At 43.3% G+C, this 26,736-nt stretch overlaps 1 protein-coding gene across 2 annotated transcripts in view; it reads right to left on the bottom strand.

Moving 5' to 3' along the window:
- Positions 1-26,736, bottom strand: part of lig1 (ligase I, DNA, ATP-dependent) — a 109,114-nt gene that overhangs the window by 41,505 nt on the left and 40,873 nt on the right. For both annotated transcript variants that reach the window (XM_080725354.1, XM_080725353.1), the window contains exons 12-19: positions 26,179-26,345; positions 25,041-25,117; positions 24,112-24,203; positions 17,948-18,047; positions 16,976-17,061; positions 8,449-8,564; positions 6,098-6,193; positions 2,895-3,005 (exon numbers count right to left, since the gene is read on the bottom strand). In XM_080725354.1, the coding sequence (XP_080581480.1) occupies positions 2,895-3,005; positions 6,098-6,193; positions 8,449-8,564; positions 16,976-17,061; positions 17,948-18,047; positions 24,112-24,203; positions 25,041-25,117; positions 26,179-26,345 (845 nt within the window). The remainder of the gene's footprint in view (positions 1-2,894; positions 3,006-6,097; positions 6,194-8,448; positions 8,565-16,975; positions 17,062-17,947; positions 18,048-24,111; positions 24,204-25,040; positions 25,118-26,178; positions 26,346-26,736) is intronic.

Consider the following 26,736-nt stretch of genomic DNA (forward strand, 5'->3'; position numbering starts at 1 on the left):
AGTATATAAAGACAAATATCTCATTATCTTGCTCAAAATGTGCACCTGCCCGGTCGGGCAAACCAGTAGCAAACTTCACCTGCCCAACCTTTTTTTTTTTACCTGCCCCGGGCAGTCAGGCAACCGTTAGTGTCAATCCCTGGGCTTGCAACGAAGTATAAATGGGGCTTAAGTTCTAGTGAAGCAAAGTTGGGAGGCTCTCTGGTCACAAAAAAAAAGAAAAAAACAAGGGAAGAAAAAAAGAAAATGCATCAAACGTAGAAAATAAACTAAACAGAAGAAACTCTTCAAAAAGGATGAAAAGCTTTAACACATCGGATGCCCACGTGGTGTCTACAAGTCAATTTCTTTGATGTCGCTGGAGGCCCACGACGCGTTTGACGCGTTGTACAGTAAACTATACTGTACTGTAGCTACTGCACTTGGCTACCGCGGTGATGAAACAAACTCCATTTCCCAACATGCAGCGCGCAATTACGTCACCAGGACGTGCTGTGTGTCTCGTTGACTTCCTGTTTAGCGGCTGCACAAAAATGCTGTTTTCTCCGGATTCTCTTCCTTTTTTCATTTTTTTCTCAAAACGGCAGCCTCTTCTACATGCCGTAACACAAACACTGTGGCTTAGAAATGATAAAAAACGGTCCTGACTGAAAGAAAAGATTTTCGCGAAATAAACAGGACATACTTGGATTACATTTACTCTGATTACTTTTCTCGCCAGTACTCTCGCCGGTAGGTAAAATGACGCGTTGCCATGGGCACCAGCAAATTAAGACGTCAAAACCACGTGGGCGTCCGATGTGTTAATATAAAAGACTTCTTCAAGACATGCCATGCCCTGGAGAAGGCCCTGTGAGAGCCACACATGTTGGCTTGTTTGTTCATTGTTCCACTGATGAACTACAAGACAGGAAAGAAAAGCATTACCGGTATATAAACACTATAAAAAAGGTAAATAAAGAATACTTTCATGTTAAAGCTTTTTCACCTTTTTGAAGAGTGCCTTGGATTGCTTTATTTCAGATCTTTGAAACTAAAAGAAAACTTCAGAAACAACATAGAACTGAACATCTACTCCTTCTAGCTTGAGCCCGACTCGAGACTTTGTCGAACGGCGGTTTGTCGCGCGCCGAATATAGCCGACGTGACACGTCGGGACCTTGTCAATCAGCCGTTTTCAGCCTGCGACAGATTGCAACACCCATGTGTGAATTAAGTTTTACTGCTGCGTCCTGGCTTCCCACCCTTCCTCTCCTAACCTAAAATAATAATGCAATTAACTCATTTTGTGCTCCTGAAATTAACGGATTAAAATGTCCAGCGTGCCTCTCGCTTTCTCCATAAGCGGCCAGTCTCTTATTTTGAAGGCCAGAAGTCGATTGCGTAAACACTTCCGGTTTGACGTCATCACGTCATTCACCGGAATCGCTCGTCGTCAACATGCCGTTGTGTAATGGCGGATCGTTGCTTTTCAACATGTGTTTTATTAGCGAGAATCTACTGCCATCCTCCCCTTTGAAAGTGTTGTTTGGAGATAATGGACATTAAAGATGAGATTCCCCGTCTGCCTCAATGTTATGGGATTACTATTTTGTGCACGTGGATCCGTGATGATGATGATGAATCGGCGAGGGCGATTGTGCCAGGACCTTCCGCGCAGCTACAGGGTAGGAGAACCGCCGTTACAGTAATAGAGTACTTTTCACGAGTATACTCGGGATCGGCACCATATGATACTCGAGTATTTTTCACGAGTATTCTCGGGATTGGCTACAAATGAGTTAAGAAGACAACAGAACAGGAGATGCGATGCATTAATTAATGTAAGTGTTAATTCAACTCGTGCGTAGTTGAACCTCTAGCGTAAACCCTAGAGGTTTTGTTAACACTTACACTTACTGTAAGTTAACACTTAACGTGTTACTGTGTAGGTGTGATACAGAGGCGCTAAAAAAAAGAAAAAAAGGAGAAAAAAAGAAAAGGGAAATCCTAGAGACAAAACTAATCTAGCAGTAGTGTTGATTTCATCGACTAAATCTATGACGCCATTCTTTAGTCAACAACCTTTTTTCACAGACGAAAACAAAATAAAAACTGAGCTATGATGACTAAAAACCATGACTAAATACACTGACGAATTTGTCAACAAATTAAAAACTAGACATAAATGACAGGGAGGGACTAATGGAGAAGAGATCCAGTAGAACTAAAGGACAGGTCATTCTATTGGTTGCGCTGGGGTGTGTTGCGCTCTGAAAACAGCCATCTGCATGACTCAAAACCTGCAGATGAAAATGTGCCGTCAAACATGAACACGTGTGTAGCGGTGTACCCAGGGGTGTCGCACCAAATTCTGGGCCCCGGGTACAAGGATTCACTGTGGGGCCCCTGTGCTTTAACTATTGAAAAATAGCAGATATACAAGCTCACAGCGCGGCACCGAGTGCCGCGCTGCAAGCTTGTAGATCTGCTATTTTTGAAAAATCATGAAAATATTTGAATATTTCAAATCCTTCAAGGTTTTTTTTGAAAAACCTTTATTTCGATGTCAGTGGAGCTCAAACCTTTTCATGTGGAGGACCCCCAAAATGATGTTTATTTGGCCACGGACCCCCATCTCCAAATATTTAGTTCCAGGGACCCCCCCCCCCCCAGAAGCAAAATTTGAGTTACAAATGTTCGCTTAAAAAATACATATATTCAAAGATTTGAACACATCTTCACGACTTTTCAAAAATAGAAGATCTACAAGCTCGCAGCGCGGCACTCGGTGCCGCGCTGTGAGCTTGTATATCTGCTATTTTCCAATAGCTAAAGTTACTAGGGCCCCTCCACCTTGGGGCCCCGGTAACTCAGTCCCACTTTCCTACCCCTTGTGACGCCCCCGTGTGTACCTTTCTCTTCCTGGTGGTGAGGACCTGGAAGGGTTGGATCTGCTTCTTCTCTGGGCACCAGGCCACGGCCTCAGAGTCCAGCACACAGGACACCACAGAGCCCTTCTTCACCTGGGGAACCACACACACACATCATTACACCTTTATCCCATTTAGAACGGGTACACATTTTGTGTATCATTATTTTATGCTTTAACTATTGAAAAATAGCAGATATACAAGCTCACAGCGCGGCACCGAGTGCCGCGCTGCGAGCTTGTAGATCTGCTATTTTTGAAAAATCGTGAAAATTAGAATTTTGACCCGATTCTATAAGTGTCTTTTGAATCCTTCTAAGATTTTTTGAAAAACCTATGTTTCTATGTCAGCAATCTGGCCAGCCATCGTCAAAGAAAAGGTCCTTTTCACTTAACTGGAGCTCAGTTAGTCTGTTCTTGAGAGTGGTTCTCAAACCTTTTCATGTGAAGGACCCCCAAAATTATATTTATTTGGCCACGGACCCCCATCTCAAAATATTTTGTTCCAGGGACCACCCAGAAGCAAAATTTGAGATACAAACGTTCGCTTTGAAAATACATATATTCAAAGATGTGCACACATTTTCATGACTTTTTCAAAAATAGCAGATCTACAAGCTCGCAGCGCGGCACTCGGTGCCGCGCTGTGAGCTTGTATATCTGCTATTTTTCACTGGTTAAAGCATTCAATAATTTCTAGGCCTAAATGGGTTATCCCATTTAGTCCTGAGGTCCATTCTAAAAACACCTTCTAAATCCTGACGTTTTCTGAAGAAAACAATACATAAATAGTAATAATAAATGTATTCCAAAATTATTATTTCGAATCAATAAAAAAAGAATTATAATAATAATACCCAAAAAGCTAAGATTTTCATGAATAAATACATAAAAAAAACATTTAAAAAAACTAAGTAATTTCATTCATAAATAAAAGACAAATCTAAGAAATTCCATAAATTAGAAAACAAATATTTAAGAAGTAGTGAAAACAGCCGATCTACTGTACAAGCTCACAATGCGACGCTTTTGTGTCGCGTTGTGAGCTTGTAGATCTGCCGTTTTCACTAGTTTGGCTCCCAGGCCAAAGGTCTAATTTCTCTTTTGGATCTCGACCTGAAATTTTGGGAACCACTGCTGTACACAGCAATACGAACCCCAAAAAGGGTCCCCCCCGTCCTAAACGGATTATACAGCTCACAAGTGCTCCGTGTAAGGGAGGACGAGGAGAGAGACACAGAGAGATGGATGGTCTGTAGGGCCAGATGAAATGGGAAGGAGGGGATTGAGAGGGGAACGAATGAAGAAATGAGACAGAGAGTGAGAGTCTAGTAAAGGAAGAGAGAAGAGGGCTTTCACATAGAGAGATGCAGGCCATTAGTGAAGTCACCAACAACAAAGTGATAGTTTTTTCGTTCTTTTTCGTTCTTTTTTTTTCTTTTCCTTTCAGGTAAAAAGGGGGAAAAAATAACCTTCAGATATCGCCCTGAAGAGACGCATAAAGATTAAGAGACAGAACCAAGGGGGAGAGAGAGATACGAAGTGAGAGAGAGAGACAGACAGTGAGATACAGTGAGATACATGAGTGAGAGAGAGATACAGACAGATATCATGAGTGATAGTCAGGGAATATTAATAAAAACCTGGGAATAAATTCCTTACCAAACGATTTCTTCACCAATGTGTTCATAAAGGTGTCTGGTGTCTAGTAACATATCTAACAAAGATTGAAATTCAACATCCCTAGGAAAATCTTTGACAGCTAGGGTAATTATTGGTCTCATTCACTCACTATAGTATACACTATACTATAAGGGAAAAAATGACTCCCAAAAAATATGCTTTAAAGGAGTAGTTCACCCCCAAAATGACTTTTTTTCTATTGATTAGTCATGCCATGGAGAGTAGAGTTCAATAATATTTTTTGGTTTTTGTCACATTCCTAAGACAAAAATTTGATTCGAGTAAATTTACCCCCATTGATTCCGGATGGTGACCCGTTTCGAAACGGGTCACCATCCGGAATGAATGGGGGTAAATTTATTGTTATCACATTTTTGTCTTAGGAATGCGACAAAAAACAAAAAATATTGTTGAACTCTAGTCTCCATGGCATGACTAATCAATAGAAAAAAAGTCATTTTGGGGGTGAACTACTCCTTTAAGTGGGATGTGAGGGGTCTAACTAGGTGTTTTTAATTATTCTGAATCCATTGCAAGCAAACATGTTTTGCACAGAAAACATTCATTGGGCTAAAAACAATACATAAAAATGATGGTTTAGTGATGAGTCATCACTTTTCACAGTGGTATGGGGGTCCATTTTTAGCCCAAGGAATGTTTTTAGTGCAAAACAAATGCTTGCAATGGATTCAGAATAATTAAAAACACCTAGTTAGACCCCTCACATTCCACTTGAAGCATATTTTTGGAGAGTCATTTTTTCCCTTAGTGTATAGTAAGTGAATGAGACCCAGAATTAACCTAGCTGACAAAGATTTTCCTAGGGATGTTGAATTTCAATCTTTGTTAGATATGTTACAAGACACCTTTACGAACACATTGGTGAAGAAATTGTTTGGTAAGGAATTTATTCCCAGATTTAACAGGTATTCTGCAAATTTTCCCCGACTATGAGAGAGGTAAGAGAGAGAGAGACAATGAGAGAGAGAGAGAGATACAGAGAGAGAGAGAGAGAGAGAGAGAGAGTGGTTGAGCGAGGCAGAGGATGAGCAGAAACAGAGTGGGTGTAAGTATGTAATATGGACAGTACATAAAACCCATTAGGGAAACAGCAGATCTACAAGCAGATCTACAAGCTCGCAACGCGTCGCGATGCGATGCGTTGTGAGCTTGTAGATCGGCTATTTCCACTATCAATGTTCTTTTTTAAGTATAAAGTTGTCAAATATGTCAGTCATTTCTTTGTATATTTAGGTTATGTGTCATATCTACCAAGTGCAACTTAAAAGCCTAAAAGCTTAACAGAAATGTAATTGTCAACGACAGAAACACAATTAAAATCGTTAATCGCAATTATTTGAGTGACAATTAATCGTCATGTAAAATGTCATAATCGTGACAGCCCTATGTGTGTGTTGAGTGTTCTTGTATTGTACTGTACTTGTGGTGTTGATGTGACTGGTGCGTGCGTGCGTGTGTGTGCAGTCACTTTCAATGGTTTACCTTGGGGATTCGGGAGATGATATCGGGGTACTTGCTGGTGTTGTCTTCCTGGTTGCGGCTGAAGATTCGCACCTCTCCGCTCTCCAGTATGTGGATCTATTTGGCAGGGGAGGGGAGGGGAGGTGGAGGGGGAGGGTGAGGAGAGGAGAGGAGGAGGGTGTTTAATTAACCAATATCATTTGAGAGGCGTCGGTTCAGAGACGTGCGGTGATGAAGCTCCCTCTGCAGCCCCCCTCAGGAGACCTGTGTGCTTTTTGGAATGCGTCTTTTTAAGATGCGTGTGAATAATGCATGAAGGCAGACAGCCGTGGGCGTCTGATACGACCCTCCACCCTTTTTTTCTCCCCGCGAAGGGCTAAGCTTGTGTATGGCATGCTGCACGCATGTCACAGATATCATTTATTTTTGTACATTACGCACACAGTCACACATACAAACTGTAACTTGACCTGTGTGCAGCCTGCGAGTCCCCCTGCTGGCTCTCTGCGGCAGTGCACCCCCCAAACACACACACACACACACACACACACACACACACACACACACGACAGACGTCATTGTATAGCTCTGACTCACTCTCCTCCCAATTGTTCTGTGCCTCTCTGTCTGTCTGTCGTCTCCATTGTCTAAACATCTTGGTTTCTATGCATTATGTCTCATTCTCCCTCTTTCCTGCTCCTCTGCTTTTAGCCGCTCTGTCTGTCTGTCTGTCTGTCTGTCTGTCTGTCTGTCCGTCCCTCCCTCCTTTCCTCTGACTCAGTCACTTAATTACATCGGAAGGGCAGAAGCTTTATTGGCACGACTTTAGAGAAATTAACGACTCCGCCAAAAGGGATGGAGGGAGGAGGGGGAGGTCACAAAACCTAGCGATGTGCCTCTTTCTACATCCCCCTCTCCCTAATGCTTGTCTATGCTTAATTTATAGTCCGAAAATAGCCAATCTAGGAGGCACGGTGGCGCAGTCGGTAGGGCTGTCGCCTCACAGCTAGAAGGTCCTGGGTTCGATTTGAGCCGGGCACAAAGTGGGCGTGTTCTCTCCTCCGTGTCATCAATGCCCATACCCTAGGTGGCGTTGGCAAAAGGGCCTTTCTGTGTGGAGTTACCCTCACAACAAACATGCAGCAATCCTGGTTTCTATACTACCTCCCCCTGATCAGCAGGGGCGCCTGATGGAGGGGAAAGGAACTGGTTGGAATAACGTGTTCCTTCCACGCGCTACGTCCAGCCAGGAATCTCTCCCCCTGTCAGGTGATAAGACGGCTCATGCATTGAGGGAAGCATGAGCTCAGTTCGGGGCTGTCCCCAGGTTGGCAGAGGGAGAGCAGCGCCCAGGATTACAGCTTAGGGTAGGCAATTGGCAGTGGGTGAAAAATAGTTTACAAAAAAAGAAGAGAAAAAGAAAATAGCCAATCTATGAGCTCGCAACGCATTGCGAGCTTGTACATCGGCAATTTCCGGTGTATAAATCATGTATAAATCAGGCTTAAATGCGCTCTACTCTGCCTCTCTCTGCGTCTCGGTCCCTGCCTCTCTGCATTGTTCCATTTATTCTCCATCTCTCTCTTCTCTCTCTCTCTCTCTCTCTGACTCCATATCTGTGTCCTTGTGTCCCTCTCCGTGTCCTCTCTGAACCCGAGGCCTGGAGGTCCAGCTTGGCATTAGGCTTCATGTCAATACAAGCACAGTACAGTGGTTCTCTCAAGCTTTTCTGGATCGGGGGCCATCTCAAAGCTTGCTTATTCTAACGATCAATCAATCCATCCATCGTGTTCACAGCTTGGGTCAACGATACTGACATGGTATACTGTATCACAATAAAAACGAATGTTTTCAAGGTTTTAAAGAAAACATGCTATGACTTTTTTGTATATGTTATTATAATATCAATATAATATCAATGAAATTATAGGGTTTTTGGCAATTATTTGGGGGCCCACTTACAATATCCTCACGGCACCCCAGTGGGCCCCGGCACCCAGGTTGAGAATCACTGCAATAGTGCACGCACACGCGCGCGCGCACACACACACACACACGCACAAAACACCCATAGACACAAAAAAAATATATAGAACGCATGCATGAACTTTCCAAAGACACCCCCAACCCCCATAGCCACACAATCCCTGGCATAAATTAAATATCATATACTGTACATAAACAAGGCAGCCAAAAGCTGTATGCATAAACAATTCAGCAGGCATTATGTTAAATATCTGTAGGTGGCAAGTAAAAAATAAATAAAAATAAAAACATTTGCTCTCCTCCTCTGTCGGTCGTCACAATCCTGCCCCCCCCCCCCCACCCCTCCTCCATATATTAATTTAACGTCGTCCTCCCACGCAACGCACCTGTGCTCGCTCGCCGTCGTACTTGTACTCGCAGGTGAACGTGGCCTCGTCGAACCTCTTCAGCACCTCTCCGACTCCTTTGGTGGGGTGGGCCAGCATGGGTCTCAGGGGGACGCCTGGGGGTGAGAAAACGCACAACGGTAAAGACATGAAGACGGGGGGGGGGCGCAAAAAGAACACTCAGCGACTCCTCCGTCTGTCATCCATTTTTCACGAGTCATGAATATCTTAGAGAAGTCATTGTTCTACGACTTTGGTTGCCTGAGGAGAACTTTCCCCCTTTTTTTTTTGCTTCGTTCCGTTTGCTCTTCTCGCGCAGAGACAGACGGAGCGAGCGAGCGAGCAGGCGGTGCGCTTTTGCACAGTTGTGTGAAAAATGTGTTTAAAGCACTTTGAACCTGGCGTGCCCATTGTGGGGCATGTCATTAGTGTGGTAGGGGCAGTCTGCACTGCAGGGCAACCAGACTTTAGTACCGTACTTTATTCCATCCATCCATCTTTCTTTCCCCTCCTAGATCAGGGGTTTTCAAAGTGGGTGACGGGGCACCCTGGGGTGCCGTGACGGCAGTCCAGGGGTGCCGCGAGACCGTTTGATAATATTTGGAATTTATTTGGACACTTGAAAAAATATTTAGTATCATTTTAAACTTGAAGTTATTTTCAGTCAGTTCTAACCAAAATGACTATTATCTCAAAGTTTTCCTGGCAACATAATCACTAAAATATCGTCACTGTCGGGCAGAAATCTCATATCTCCAGGATTCAAATGTGTACGTCTTTTGGTAAAGCAAAGCCCTGCTTCATCATACAAGACTGTTGCACAAAACTAGTGAAAACAGCCGATCTACAAGCACACAACGCCTCGCAATGTGAGGCGTTGTGTGCTTGTAGATCTGCTGTTTTCACTAGTTTAGTACATTTTATAGATGATAAATACAAAACGAACGGTTTTGCACATACAAGGTTTCCACCCGACAACGACGATATGCTATAAATATAAGGTGCTGGGAGTGAAAATAATAATGTAGGGGAGCCTCGGATCAAAACAATATTTATGGGGTGCCCCGAGACAAAAAAGTTTGGGAACCCCTGTCCTAGATAAACGTTATTTTGCCGTGCTACTCCTCCCATCGTTTGGTGGCACGCACTTGGGCCATATGTCAAATTGCTCGGCTTCATCGGGAATCGATTCCTTGCATTTTACGTTTGTTTAATTTACTAACATTTATTCGTGAATGTATTTATTCTTCATTGACTTTTCCCAAATTTGGTCTGTCTGACACTGACCACTGAGACTGACACTGACACAGTATGTCCATATAGAGCTATCCAAGATATGGAATATTAACCCATTTAGGCCTAGAATTATTGAATGCTTTAACCAGTGAAAAATAGCAGATATACAAGCTCACTGCGAGCTTGTAGATCTGCTATTTTTGAAAAAGTCGTGAAAATGTGTGCAAATATTTGAATACATGTATTTTCAAAGCGAACGATTGTAACTCAAATTTTGCTTCTGGGTGGTCCCTGGAACTATTTTTGGAGCGGTGAAAGCGCTCCCAATAGACAGGTATGTCCGTGGGTATGTGGGTGGGTGGCTGGCTGGCTGGCTGGCTGGGTGGCTGGGTGGCTGGCTGGCCATGTCCGTAGCCTGGCAATACCTTGAGTGGCCACACACAACACACTAGTTAAAGGAGGGGCGCTGTTTTGTGCAGGCCAGGCACACTCACCACTCACTCACAGGCACAGTTTACACTCACTCACTCACATAGGGTACAGCTGCTCAAATTCACCGCTCCACTTCGAACCGAGGTTTGATTTTTCAAAAATAGCAGATCTACAAGCTCGCAGCGCAGCACTCGGTGCCATGCTGTGAGCTTGTATATCTGCTATTTTTCAATAGTTAAAGCATAACATAATAATACACAATACTGTGTACCCGTTCTGAATATTGATGACATCATGGATCTCCATCTATGGGCATCGGGTTGCGACGCGTTGTGTGTGAGCTTGTAGATCTGCTATTTTTTGGCAAATGTTCCGCCCCAGGATAATGGATGTTGGGGATAAATCATATTTTTTTATGGTCACAATAATCATGACATGAAATTTTCATATGGTCCCATCCCTATTTACAGCTTTATGTAATTTTTATTTTTATTTAACCTTTATTTAACCAGATAAAAACACATTGAGACATGATCTCTTTTTCGAGTGTGACCTGGCCAAGAGGCAGAAATAAAGAATTACACAATCCTTGCTTACATACAAGACATCACAACAAAAAATAGAACATCCATGATACACAAACAGATACTTAAGAACTCCAAAAATACAAAATGTACACTAAATACTAAACTAGTTTACAATTCACAGGTAACAGTACACGCACAGTATGCCCAATGAATGTACCCAAAGGAAGAGATCACAGAGCAAACTAGAAGCAGTGCTCTTCCGAGCACAGGTCTCCACCAGGCCACACAAATCGGCCAACAAATCTTCGGCCAACGGCGCCGGAGATTAGCTGGTAACAACCAGGCCACACAAATCGGCCTGTTATAGCGCCACCATGAGGCTGATTTGAAAAATGTGGGGCAGAGGTTCTAGATTGGCATCCAGGGAGTGTGTGTGCTCAGTTTGGCAGCGATCGGGCCAACGGTGACTGAGATTAGCTGCTCACAAACTGCGAGGACGCACGGACGCACGCACGCACGGAGGGACGGACGGACGGACGGACGGACGGACGGACGGAGGGGAAAACATACTCTCCCTCAGCCTTCGGCTGGTGGAGACAATTAATTACAGGTCTGAACAAGTGCAAACTTCTCAAAGGAATAAACACAGCAAATTTGAGTCTGGACTGAAGGTCATTCCATGACCAGGGGCCAAAAAAGGAGAGGCTTTTTTTGCCTCCCTCAGATGAAAATGCAGGTACTACACAGCGTAACCAGGCATTTGATCTGAGATTTAGCCCATTCTTGACCAGTACAAATTTGGAGGAAATGTAAAAAGGAAGCTCACCAAGTAAGGCTTTGTATACAAAATTCAACCAATGTTGTAACCTGCGAGATGTCAATGAAGACCAATCAACTGCAGCATACAACATGCAGTGATGAGTCCTGAAAGGCGAATTTGTTATGAATCTCAGAGCTGCATGATAAAGGGGATCCAATTTGGCCAAAGTGGAGGCACAAGCAAACCTATAAATGGTGTCCCCATAATCCAGCTGGGACAAGAACAAGCAATTTACCAATCGTTTGCGAGAGGAGCGAGTCGGGAGAACAACGGTCGGGAGAATAATTTGACCGAAAGCTTTCGTTTGACTCTGAGCTGTTCATTCATTCAACCCCGTTCTCAGTCCCATTTGTGCTTCCGACGGTAAGCAGCAGCACATGTAGCCCTAAATAATGAAGCATACTAAATAAAATAGAGCCTCCAGTGGGGCCTATACAGAGCTTAGTGACGCTATAAACATTATCCAGCCATTATCCTCAACCTGACCTTTTTGTTTGGGGTTTTTTTCTTTGCTCCAGCAGGTAGAGTAGCAGATCATTAGGGTTCGTATTTTTTTTTTATCAGCCAGGTAGATTTTCAGACCAAACCGCCAATTGACAGTTTAAGTACCTGCACCCGAGTGGGCTGTAGAGAGCAAATCTAGCAGCAAGTTTAATTTGTCTCGTACGTGTGCCTGGTGCCAATTTCCGATTTCTGTGAGCCAATGGTCATTATCCCTGTGACCACTGCATAATTAAGAGGACAATCCTAATGCTGGTTATCTTTGAAGGAGAACTTAAAATACGCAGCTGTTGTTTATGCCTTAATAGCATGGGTGGACAGTAAAAATACATTTACTTGAGTACTGTACTTTTAAGTAAAGGAAAAATGCAGCTGTACTTTATTTGAGTATTTGTATTTTTTGATATGTATTATGTATGGACTTTTTACTCTAACACATTTCAAAGACAAATATTTTACTTTTGACATACATTTCTGGTAAGGGACAAATTATTATTATGAATTGACCACTCTAAGCCCCATTTCAGCCCTATATAGTATAGATCCACAAGATTACAACATGTCACAATGAAGTGCGCTGTGAGCTTGTAGGTCTGCTATTTTCATTTTTGATATTTGTGAAAATGTCTGGAAAATCTTAAAAAATACATATTTTAATACAGCAATGCGTTGATATTAAACAATTAAGTGTACTTTGTCAAATTTGTACCTGAGTTAAAGTACTGAAGCACTACAAAAGTATACATATCAAAATCTACTTAACAATTTTGCTGCCATTTTAAACATAGCTGTAGTAAGCAGCTGCCAAATTGTCCTTATACGTGGGCACGCGCACGCATCGTGCACAATCTGTGCGCGACTCATCTAGTAGACTGTAGACTCGGTGACAAGCTTTCGAATAAAAAAAACCCCATTGAAATAAACATATCCGTTGCCACGCTGTATCCCTGCTTATCCGCCAGTGTTTACATGAAAAAACATTGAAAAAAGCCAACTGTGCGCTATGGTAACAAGTGGACACGTTCGCGCACAAAACGCACGATATGTGCGGGGATCATAATCCAGGCGTGTAGAGACTGGATCAAAGTTTCCAAATGCAAAAATCCGATTGAAAAACGAGTGTTCCATCGCCGAGTAGCTTTCTCTTCTGTTACACTGTAAACCAACGGAGGCGGGACTATGGCCCAGGCTCAGACCGGATACGGAAAGCTAGATCCGGTCCAGACCGGAAATGACCGGATACAGTTAGGGGGGCGGGCCTAAAGAGCCAGAATCAGCGTAAATCTGCGATAATACTTTTAATCCTTTCATAATGATTAAAGCTAATTAAACTTCCGGGATCGACGGGCATGGCACCGCGGTACAGCGGGAAATCTACGGTTTCTAAGTACCAAACGTAGAAAGTACTCATTATGCAGAACGTCCCATTTCACAAGTTTTCAAATGTATAAAATCTATTAAAAGAATAGCAGATCTACAAGTGTAGTTGAGTAATATTTGAACGGGAGGAGTATCTATACTTTGATTCTCATACCAGGGTTGAGAGCTTTTTCCACCACTGCTTAACCCGTTACATTTTATCTATATGTAGTAACATATGTTTTTCAGAAAACTCTTTAGAACGCTTTACAACAGCAGTTACATTTCGCGGGTCGTCCTTGGCATGAAGAAGTTTGAGAAATGCTGATTTAGAAGGCATTTTGTAGAATCGTTGAATCCAAGGTTAATACAGTAGTGCAGGGGTCCTCAACAGGGGGTCCCGGACCCCTAGGGGGTCTCCAGAGTTACTACAGGGGGTCCTACAAATCTTTGTGTTAGAAACTGTTTTCCCCTTTGTTATATTAACTACCTGAATCCTTATTCTGAGAAATTCTGAAGCCAAAAATAGCAGATCTACAAGCTCACAGGTTTGGTGTAGAGGGGAAAAAGAGCAGACCAAGTACAGACTGAAAGGTCAAGTTTATTACTTATTAGCCTCAGAAACCGAGGGTTTTAATTACTTATTGACGGTTCAAGTGGTTAAATATCTGAAAATACAAACCTAAATAGAATCTAAGAAAAAGTTGTGGGGGTCCCTGCTTCATCTCTCTCAACTAAGCGGTTCCTGGCCTGAAAACGCTGAAGACCACTGCAGTAGTGCATTAAAACCTTGGTCTCTGGAAGCCTGTGCACCTCTAGTTGGCACAGGCTCAACATCCAGCAGAGTTCCTCTCTGTCCAGAGTGTGATGCACTGCCTGACTCTGCATACTCCATCTCTACTCTGTCTCCGTAAAGAAACATATAGACTACGCTTAGTGGACTCACTGGACTGCCCAGTGGCCAGCAGAAAGACAAACAGCCTAAGTAGCACCCTCACCTGACTTAATAATAGTGGTAATAATGCATCAGACTTGTGGCACACCGTTCTGGGTGTTCAAGGACACTTCACAAACTCAAGTACATTATTTTGGAGGGTCCCCAGATGATTAGCTTAACATTGTTTTCTCACTCAACAGTAAACAAACCAACATACAGTTTAAGTTTATAGAGGGCATCTGCAGATTTAAGTTGCAATTTAATGACCTGTAAGACATTTCTAATGCCAAATTGGCCAAATTCTCAAATATTACGACAGAAAGAGGCTAACATTGGTGTTGTGAGCTTGTAGTTAACAATGTTTATCTGTGGAACTGAGTCAAACTAAATGTAATGCCTAGTGCTTGTCAGGGTAAATGCCCATGTTTTGACTTCATCCCGAGTCATTGATTGACTGGTGTAATAATAATATAATAAATTGAATTCTGGGAGAGGGTGGAGTGCAATGAAATACAACATTTATTAACAATATATTCAAGAGCTCTGAGCGACACGCATGCCCATCTGTCGCTCCCATTTCTCAGGCATGGTCCCATTATATACACGGACAGTGTGACAAGAATAGTTGAGAGGGTGTATCCTAAACAATGTCTAAAGATACAATTCTGAAGAGTCTTCCATGTATGGACTGATGACGTTGGAGCGCGCGTGGAGCCACGGTCCCGACAGCTGTTGCTGAGTCAGTCTTACTGTATTCTTAGGTAAAGTGACAGACACGTGACTGCACGGCAAGTTTGGGAAACGTTACGGCAGGACAGACAAGCTATGCTAAAAGCAGGGGTCTTCAACAGGGGGTCCGGGACCCCTAGGGGGTCCTCAGAGTTACTACAGGGGGTCCGCCAAATCTTTGTGTGATAGGAACTTGTTTTTCCCCCTTTCTCATATTAACCACTTGAACCCTATCGTCCATATTCTGACAACTTTAGCCAAAAAAGAGCAGATCTACAAGCTCACAACGCCTCGCAGTGCGAGGCGTTGTGAGCTTGTAGATGATCGTCTATTTTCGGCAAAGAGCTTTGGAGGGGGAAAAGAGCACCAAGTACAGTGAAAGGTAGGGATGGGTATCGTTTGGATTTTTACGATTCCGGTTCCGGTTCCGGTTCTGCTTATCGGTTCCGGTTCCTAACGGTTCCTATTTCGGTTCCAAAATGGTTTGGTTTTTACACAAAAACATAATTTTAAAATTTAATTTTAATGTTTAATTTACAGTTTTAATGAATCATGCAAATGAAATCATATTTCAATGTCTTTTGGGATACTCTTATTCTGAAGAGATTAAGAAGTCGACCACCGTCTGGAAGTCTTATTGCCTTAAGAAATCTGGAAGTCTTATTGCTGCTAGCGCAACATATCTTATTCTGAAGAGATCGGCTACCGGAAGTGTTAGATTTGCCAGCTTAGATTTGACAAAAGAACACAACTCGACGAGCTAGCGAGCGAGAGACGCAGTCGGACTCGCAGACATGCAGTGTCGCACGGGAGTCCGCATTCACACAAGCGCTGTTGCCGTACAGTCTTTCAGATGAATCCCACGCTGTCATAAATGTTTCGTCTCCAACTCATGTCTCTCTGTGTGGCTATACAGGGCTCAGCTGTAGTAGCCTACTGGTGGCTGGGCTGCTAACGTTGCTAGCATCGCTACCGCTGCCAGTCAGTGGCAACGCGTCCCCCGATTGTGTGTGTGCTTGTGTGTCTGTGTGTGTTTGGAGGAATACAAGTTGTAACGTAAGTTAACTCACATTAGTTTAGCCTCGGGAACCGGGGACAGGTGCTGACAGATAGTCAAAGGATATATAAAATGTAATCATGAAGCCTTTTCTTGAACGGATAGCACGTCTTTTTTTTAATGGTGCGTCTAGGAACCGATAAGCAGTACCGAAAGTAAATATTCTTTTTGGGTACCCAGGAACCGTCATGTCCTTATCGGTTCTGTCCCGGTACCGAATTTCGGTACCCATCCCTAGTGAAAGGTCAAGTTTATTAACTCATACAGTGCCAGGCGACTTTTAGAGCAACTTTCTCACTATGGAGTTCCCTGCCAAGCGACTTTGGGCGACTTTTACTTAGAAAAAAAAAAAAAAAAAATTTTTTTTTTTTTTTTTTTTTTGGACCCAATTAAATCTAGTAAACATGATTTCAATCGCGATTTTGCATGTTCCACCCCCGATACAACCCCATCTTTCAAACATGGCAGCCATTTTTGTTTACATCTGAAGAAAACATTATGGCTGATAAATCATGAATGCCTGAACGGATTTCCAATCTTTTTTTTTTGTTTGAAAGCTGTGAACAGCCTGCACAAACATGGTGCATGATCTGTGCATGGGCGTGCATGATCTGTGCACTATAAATTACATGGGAGTCTATGGAGGCTTCTGGCACTAGTGCCACTCGAGGGGCATTTTAAATTGGCAGTAAGTGAGTTAAGTATTGACCTTTCAAGTGGTTAAATATCTGAAAACACACATTAACATGAATCCAAAATACACTGTTGATCGTGCTGTCAAACAATGAAACTATATCTATGAACAGATTGTGGGGGTCCCTGCTTCATCTCTCTCTCTCAACTAAGGGGTCCTTGGCCTGAAAACGTTGAAGACCCCTGCTAAAAGGATAACACAAAAAGCCCGCTCCGGGGCGGGGGGGCTTGGTTACCTGGAGTGAGCTTGCAGTGCTTGGGCAGTTGGTCTATGCCCTCCTTCAGCATGACTGGAATAATGACGTCATAATTGGGCAGCTCACTAAAACGGGAGAGGAGACATCGTTATCAAAAGAGGCATAAAAGGATGGATATGACAAGGCAATAAATATCGACCGATATCAAGTTTCTTCTTCAAACTGAATACTTCAGCATCAGCATTCTAATCCACTGATATATTGGCGTTTGAATTCCTTCCCCCGAACTCTTGAGCACAGTCCAATAGCTTAATGTGCAACACTGTTTTCTCACTCAATAAACCAACACACTGTATAAGTGTATACTGTATACAGGGTATCTGCACATTTAAGGTTTTTGGAGCGGAGAAGCCGCTTGTGTGTCCCGTGTCTGTCTGTCTGTCCCTATCAGCATGAACAGCTGCAATACCGCTGGGTGACCAGAAGTGGCACTGTTGCGCAGCCTAGACACACACGCACACACGCACACACACACAGGGTATAGCTGCTCAAATGCACCACTCCAATTCGAACTGATGGTTTGATTTTTTAAGACCTATAAGACAGATTGCGATTATCTAAAATAATTGTGATTAGGCGATTGTGTAGTAATTGTGACAGTCCTAAACAGTGTTGGTGGAGAGACTTGAGTTGATCTAACCCACTGGTTCCCAAACACTGGGTCGGGACCCATTTGTGGGTCACAGACACATTTTTATGGGTCCCTTTGTTTTTTTGTTTCCTACATTTTGTTTTTAACATTATTTCAAAACATTTTCAAAAAACTTTACCAAAAAAGCCCTTTTTTTAAATGCTAAGAGTAAGTCATTTCATGAGTAAAAAAGGGACAAAATCTAAGAAATTCCATAATTTAGAAAACAAATGTTTAGGAAGTAGTGATAATAGCTGCGTAGTGCACTTGTAGATCTGCTGTTTTCACTAGTTTGGGTCCCGGGGGAAAACTGATCTCACCAGTAGGTCTGCTTCAGAATGAGACTCTTCTCTTCGATCCAGGCCTTCTTGCCCTCCGCACTCATGCCTTTGCCAGCATCCAGCACGGTGGGGGGGAAATCTGCATGGGAGAGAAGAAAAAGAATAGAATATCATCAAACAAACACACACACCACATTATTTAAAAAGCTCCTAGTCGAATCACTTTGAACGTTTTTCTCTACAACATCAGCTTTTGTTTTTTGGGAGGCGGAACAGGGCCGCAAAAAAAGGGGGAAAAAAAGAAGAAGAAATTGCTGTGATATGAATTACAATTATCTATCTATAAATGCGACAAATCTCTGTCTGTTTGTTTGTAATCCGCGTATCTCGAGAACCGTTCGTCCCACCGGCTTCAGATTCGGCACGCGCGTTCCCCGCCACCGCACGGAGTGCAGTGCCGGGCCTCGACCCGACCCGACTCGCGGTTCGGAATCTCCTTATGCGGAGAGATACAGAGATATCCATATATGGGCATACAATGCCATGGTTACGTATTCTGATGTTCCCATAGCGAAACGTTCGGAATCTCCTTATGCGGAGAGATACAGAGATATCCATATATGGGCATACAACACATGAGTCAACAAAAAATGCCATGGTTACGTATTCTGATGTTCCTATGCATAGATCTCCTATGCATAGATCTCCAGATACAGAGATGTCCATATATGGGCATACAAGCGAAACGTTCGGAATCTCCTTATGCGGAGAGATACAGAGATATCCATATATGGGCATACAACACATGAGTCAACAAAAAATGCCATGGTTACGTATTCTGATGTTCCTATGCATAGATCTCCATAGCGAAACGTTCGGAATCTCCTTATGCGGAGAGATACAGAGATATCCATATATGGGCATACAATGCCATGGTTACGTATTCTGATGTTCCTATGCATAGATCTCCAGATACAGAGATGTCCATATATGGGCATACAAGCGAAACGTTCGGAATCTCCTTATGCTGAGAGATACAGAGATATCCATATATGGGCATACAACACATGAGTCAACAAAAAATGCCATGGTTACGTATTCTGATGTTCCTATGCATAGATCTCCATAGCGAAACGTTCGGAATCTCCTTATGCGGAGAGATACAGAGATATCCATATATGGGCATACAACACATGAGTCAACAAAAAATGCCGGGCATACAACACATGAGTCAACAAAAAATGCCATGGTTACGTATTCTGACACCACATGAGTCAACAAAAAATGCCATGGTTACGTATTCTGATGTTCCTATGCATAGATCTCCAGATACAGAGATGTCCATATATGGGCATACAATGCCATGGTTACGTATTCTGATGTTCCCATAGCGAAACGTTCGGAATCTCCTTATGCGGAGAGATACAGAGATATCCATATATGGGCATACAACACATGAGTCAACAAAAAATGCCATGGTTACGTATTCTGATGTTCCTATGCATAGATCTCCTATGCATAGATCTCCAGATACAGAGATGTCCATATATGGGCATACAAGCGAAACGTTCGGAATCTCCTTATGCGGAGAGATACAGAGATATCCATATATGGGCATACAACACATGAGTCAACAAAAAATGCCATGGTTACGTATTCTGATGTTCCTATGCATAGATCTCCATAGCGAAACGTTCGGAATCTCCTTATGCGGAGAGATACAGAGATATCCATATATGGGCATACAATGCCATGGTTACGTATTCTGATGTTCCTATGCATAGATCTCCAGATACAGAGATGTCCATATATGGGCATACAAGCGAAACGTTCGGAATCTCCTTATGCGGAGAGATACAGAGATATCCATATATGGGCATACAACACATGAGTCAACAAAAAATGCCATGGTTACGTATTCTGATGTTCCTATGCATAGATCTCCTATGCATAGATCTCCAGATACAGAGATGTCCATATATGGGCATACAAGCGAAACGTTCGGAATCTCCTTATGCGGAGAGATACAGAGATATCCATATATGGGCATACAACACATGAGTCAACAAAAAATGCCATGGTTACGTATTCTGATGTTCCTATGCATAGATCTCCATAGCGAAACGTTCGGAATCTCCTTATGCGGAGAGATACAGAGATATCCATATATGGGCATACAATGCCATGGTTACGTATTCTGATGTTCCTATGCATAGATCTCCAGATACAGAGATGTCCATATATGGGCATACAAGCGAAACGTTCGGAATCTCCTTATGCGGAGAGATACAGAGATATCCATATATGGGCATACAACACATGAGTCAACAAAAAATGCCATGGTTACGTATTCTGATGTTCCTATGCATAGATCTCCATAGCGAAACGTTCGGAATCTCCTTATGCGGAGAGATACAGAGATATCCATATATGGGCATACAACACATGAGTCAACAAAAAATGCCGGGCATACAACACATGAGTCAACAAAAAATGCCATGGTTACGTATTCTGACACCACATGAGTCAACAAAAAATGCCATGGTTACGTATTCTGATGTTCCTATGCATAGATCTCCAGATACAGAGATGTCCATATATGGGCATACAAGCGAAACGTTATGGGCATACAATGCCATGGTTACGTATTCTGATGTTCCTATGCATAGATCTCCACAGATACAGAGATCTCCATATATGGGCATAAAATGGACACAAATAGACAGATATCTCCATATATGGGCATTAGGGCTGTAATCTAGCCCTGTTTTAGGGATTCGAACTTCGGGGGGATTTTCCCAACGGACCATCGAACCTTAGATGGTTCGTTCAATTGAATAAAAACCGAACGTTCGAACGTTCGAACCATCGAACGTACTGTACCTTTAACCAGCTAAAACAGTGTAGGAAATGTTTTAAATGCGCTGTTTTATCCATTGAAAACGCGTGGATGCGTGGCCGCATTAACACCTAGGCTAACACTTGGAAAATCCAACCCAATCGGAGAAAATGTTGCACAGTTTGTTGACGAACAGGCTCAATGTATAGCGGAGTTGCACGGATGATGATTAGACTTGGTGACTGCGTCGGAGCACGTCGCGTTCGGGCTGAACTGGTCTCGATGTAACAACCCCAGAAATCGCATAGATCCTTTAGGGGGTTGCAATGAAATCCATCTTTGCTCATGCTTAGGAGAAAGGCTGTTTAATCTTTGGGTGCATGGATGGGTGTTCGCTGTTCAGAGCACACACGTCTGTCTCTGCCCAGCTCGGCTGCTCTCACTCTACTGTCATCAAGCGTGTGTCAGCGAGGCTGATTCGCCACCCGGTTCGCGGCCCCAAATAGGAGCGGAATTGGGCGGAGGACGGTCCTTGATCGCTCCAAGCTGTTCTGGTGCATTTTATAACTACTATAACGGTCACCATTAACTGTTAGTGTTTACCGGTAGGCCTAACTTATTTCGTATTTGGCTATCTCTACTACTGTGATATTCTGAATAGGCCTATCACATTCTGATAATAATTTTTCGTGTAAAAAAAAAGAAAAAAAAAAAAAGAAAAAAACCTGAACCCATTAATTTCGAACTTCGATTGCCAACGTAACGAACGAACGTTCGAATCCCCGAAGGTTCGCTTGCAGCCCTAATGGGCATATGGGCATAAAATGGACCCAGAACTATATCTGCAGTGATCTCCATATATGGACATAAAATGGACGCCGACAGACAGACAGATACAGATATCTCCATATATGGGCATAAATGGACACAGGCAAACAGATGGTCAAAACGGGTTCTATGACAACAGGTATAATGGGGTTTGCATTAAAGGGCGGGGGATTCATTCCCTATTTACATCGTTCCCGAGTTGGCCAGGTCGCCGACTAGACGCTGGGCCGCCCGAAGGGCGGCCCAGCTTCTAGTGTTCCTAATTGACCAACTTGTTTAAAATAGCATGTGACATAAATATGCAACAGAGTCAAGACGAAAGGGAAAAAAACAAGAACATTTGCCAAGAGCCTAAGACACTGATCAAGGCAAATTTTCCCATAAACGCTGTGGTTTAATTGACCCATATTAATAAGGCACATCTCAAAAAAGGTACAGAGCGAGGCTATGAATACTGATAAGCTGTGAATTAATGAGAGGTTCACGTCAGTGTTGGTGCTGTTGTTGTTAGGTTGATTCTAGAGCACAGCCTGAGCACACAGATGCACACGCTGGATCAGTGGTGGAAAAAGTACTCACATGTTTTACTTAAAGGAGTAGTTCACCACCAAAATGACTTTTTTTTCCTATTGTTTACTCATGTCATGGAGACTTGAGTTCAATGATATTTGTTTGTCAAGACAAAAATTTGATTATAGTAAATTTACTCCCATTGATTACGGATGGAGACCCAAATGCATGGCACTGGATGGGGACCCGAATGAATGGCAGTGGATGGGGAAACCGTCAGGGTACTTTTTTTTTCTTCTTTTTTTTGAAGCGACCGTCAGATAATTCTGAAATACTGTACGTCCGTGAAACTGCGTGTTATACAATTCTACCGAAAGAAGATGAGTGGCCACACACACACACACAGGTCCGTCTGCGTGTTATCCAACAGGCAACAGGTGCACCCCAGCTGACAGAGGTGCGTTCCGTGAATCAGCGTGTTAAGCAGTGACAGCTGACTGAACAGCGTTCGCACAGACCCATGTGAGAGGCACTCAGCGATGCGCTGTATTAGCGTGACTCATTGCGTGACGGACTGACGGACGCACAGATATAAAGAGCTAGATGCCTCGTTCGCCTCTGCAGTTAATTGGAGCGATGTGCAAAAATTCTAGTCCGGACTTCCTGAAAAAACTAAGGGAACGCTGTCAGTCAAAGTGACTACTGGCCAATCGCAGCGTGTCTTTTCCGTGACTTATCCAAGGACCACAATTCAATTCAACAGAGCCAGTTCCGATGTTGCGCTGCTCAGCTGTTCTAATAGGCTGCATACGTAAAGACCAGCCCCCACCTGCCTCTGATTGGCTTACCGACTTCCGTATGTGTGACGCACGCGGAAGCAATGAACACGGAAGCGACGAAGATTCCCTTAGTTGCTCAATGCATACGCCCCCTAGCTGAATGAGGCGTCTACCTTTCTATGTCTATGGACGGACGGACTTGAGGCGGACGTTTTGATACTAACTGCGACCCGACGGTCACAATTACTCGTCAGATCCCGTGTTATTTTGGTCAACATTATGAGTTGGGGCTGGGTATTTCCTACATTTATCGCAATACGAGTTGATTTTTTGCAGAGTCCTGCAGTCCTGGGGGGGGGGGGACTCGTCACCGCTAAGCAGAGGTTGTTTTCATGATCTGATTGGATATGGCTGGTGGCTACAGGATCTGTCTGGGTGACAATGGTGTCATCAACAAGGCACAGATGGTCTCTGGATGTCTGGATGAGCATGGCAAGGCTCTAAGCGTGCGCTGCTGGGGGCTTTCAACACAACCTAACACCTGAGAGCTACACTCACCCACCCAGGTGGATGTGCTTTCATCTGGCCAACGACCTGTGGCGTAAAGTTAAAGTACATTCAGTACACTCAGTATAAAAGGGATATTACCCTTTTGGTCATTTTATCGTCTACTCAGGCTTTTGTGAACACCCTGGACAGATTTTAATTTGCTTGATTCAATATTTAGATATTTGATGACTTCAAACTCCATTTTAACTGATAGATTCATCAAAAACGCAAGTCTTTTTTTTTTCTTCTCTTTTCGATAACTTTTTTCATTTATTTTTTATATTTTAGGGGGAAAATTGAAAAAAATGTAATACAATAAAACAGTAGTCTTACATAGTCATATAGTTTGTATTTATTTTATAATAAATTAAATGGATTTGTTCTATTGACCATATTCACACGGCGGCCATCTTGCCATTAAGTTAATGAAATGCCACCCAGTTTCAATGCAAATTTCAAACATGGCCGCCAGGTGAATATGGTCAATTGCCCCCCTGATTGAAAGCACTGCATTGTTCAGACTGGCAGCTGATGTGCAACAAAATTATGTTTATTTGTTTGCGGTTCAGACAGCATTAACAAACAATGCCATGATTCCAATCTGGATGGGCCAGAAATCAGATTTTGGGCTGCCAGTCTGAACAATGAACAGGGCCTTAGTTGAGGTGGTTAACAAGAGTACCATTGTTCCCTCTTACCTTGTCCAGGTGGGGTGAGGCAGACGGCCTGACTCAGGGCTGCCAGGACGCTCAGCTCGGCCAATCCAATCCTCAGCTTCCCTGCCAGCGACCTGTCCATCCAACCCACCAACAAAAAGCCAATTACAAGTAGGGATGGGACGATATGAACATTTCATATCACGATTAGTCTGACCAAAGAAATCGCGATTTACGATATTATCGCAATAATCAAAATCCATTATCCTGGGGCGGAACATTTGCCAAAAAATAGCTGATCTACAAGCTCACAAGCTTGTAGATCAGCTAGACATGTCATAGAGAGTAAAAAAAAAGTCTGTATCAAGTACGTATATTATACGTATAAAGTACCTTTTACCAATTATAGAGGGTTTAAATGGTAACGGAGCAAATAAAAGCAAATAAAAGGTGAATTGATCCCAGTGTGCGACGGCCGACGATATCACGATAACGTTTTTTAGTTTTTTTAAGTCAATCACGACAAACGATCATATCGCTTATCGTCACATCCCTACACACAAGCGTCAATCAACCTACCCACCCGCTGAAAAAAAAAACACCTGTTACAGCACCAATTAGTGACCACAGCTATACACGCTCAAGCAGGCAAAATAAGCCACGTGGCTTTGTGTGCATGAGCTGCATGCATGTGCCATTTCTTTTTAATGCATATGGCACGGCAGTATGTATGAGAACGAGAATCAGTGAGTGTTTATGTGTGTGAGCGCATCTCTAGTCATGCATGCAGCCACGAGTGTGAATGAGAGCGAGCGAGAATGTGTGTGCTGCATGTGAGTGAGGGCATGCATAAACTGTGTGAGTCAGTCAGAGACTGTGTCTGTGTCTGTGTGTGTGTGTGTGTGTGTGTGTGTGTGTGTGTGTGTGTGTGTGCGTGCGTGCGTGCGTGCGTGTGTGTGTGCATGTGTTACCTGACTATATAGCGGGCCTCGGAGAAGCGGCACGCCACAAAGAGGCCTTTGATGATGTCAATTTTCTTATTCATGGCCTGAGGCGGCCCGACGGGGGAAAATTGAGATTCACAGACGCAGCAGTGGTTGAGAGAGGGAGAGACAGAATACAAAGGAGAGGAGAGGTCACCATCGGGCACAACACTCGGCACGCTCGCACCGAGAAGAGGTCTCCGAGTAATAATAACAATAATCATTCCAACGGCTTGACGACTTATTCACAAGGAGCCGTGGAAAATGGAAAAGTTAGCCCCGGAGGAGGAACTGTAGCCTTTTTTTTTATTTTACCTCTAGCTGAACACACACACAGAAAAAATAAAAGTTTCCTCTGTGCATAAACAACACGACCGGCAACCACGCAAGGGTTCTCTGAAACCAGCCGCAATTTCACCGGGCAAATTGAGTGGAAAAACATTTGTTTGGCAGCGTCCGTTTTCTCTCGTGTCTTTGTAACTCTTTTAGGTCTAAAAATGTTGAATGATTTAACTGTTGAAAAATAGCAGATATACAAGCTCACAGCGCGGCACCGAGTGCCGCGCTGTGAGCTTGTAGATCTGCTATTTTTTGAAAAGTTGTAAAAAATGTGAGCAAATCTTTGAATATATGTCTTTTTAAAGCGAACATTTGTAACTCGAATTTTGCTTCTGGGGGGTCCCTGGAACTGAATATTTTGAGATTCCGATAACGATTCCTTTATTTGCCATTGTGTAATACACAGGAATTTGTTTTGGCATATTAGATTACACGAACGTAGTCACCATAGCAGCCATGGGGGTCCGTGGCCAAATACATATCATTTTGGGGGTCCTTCACATGAAAAAGTTTGAGCACAACTGACATAGAACCATAGGTTTTTAAAAAAAGAACGTAGAAGGATTCAGAAGACACTTATAGAATCGGGTCAAAATATTCAAAGACTTGCACAAATGTTCACACTTTTTCAAAAAAATAGCAGATATACAAGCTCGCAGCGTGGCACTCGGTGCCACGCTGTGAGCTTGTATATCTAAAATAATGGTTAAAGTGGTTCAAATCTAGAGTTACACAGATTTGTGCTACGGCCCAAACGGTTTAATGAAAATGTTATTGCGCGCCTCACCGAGTTACCGCTCATGCTGGCAATCTCCTTCAATTTGCTGAACACGCCCCCTGCCGTCAGACTGGCGGGCTGGAACATCATTCGCTGGTTGCTACGGGAGCTCTCCGCCACCAGGCCCAGGTCTCCTCTCTCCGCAGCCTCCGCCTTGATTTTGTCCAACTGTCGCCCTGGCAACCAGACGGTGAAGGAGGAGGGGAAGACGGTAAATGCCGAGGCGTGGAGAGCAGCGAAAGAGACAGAGACAGAGAAAGAGAGAGAGACAGGAGGCGACTCAGGCTCAGGCTGATGAGCTGAGAAGAATGGAGGCCACAGGATTGGCAATTAAGGGTGTTGGTACGTGGGAGCCAAGTACTGGCTGGTGGAAGAATGTGTGTGTGTGTGTGTGTGTGTGTGTGTGTGTGTGTGTGTGTGTGTGTGTGTGTGTGTGTGTGTAGGAGGGAGGCATCTGAGTGTGTGTGTCTCTGTCTGTCTATATGAGCAATGCCTTCAGGCAGACCCAAAGCAACCAACCACACCATATGGACACCAATATGTCATGTAAAGTTTACAGTATGTCTT

This window comes from Nannobrachium achirus (genome assembly GCF_963921795.1).
Source record: "Nannobrachium achirus genome assembly, chromosome: 5".
Taxonomy (NCBI): Eukaryota; Metazoa; Chordata; class Actinopteri; order Myctophiformes; family Myctophidae; genus Nannobrachium; species Nannobrachium achirus.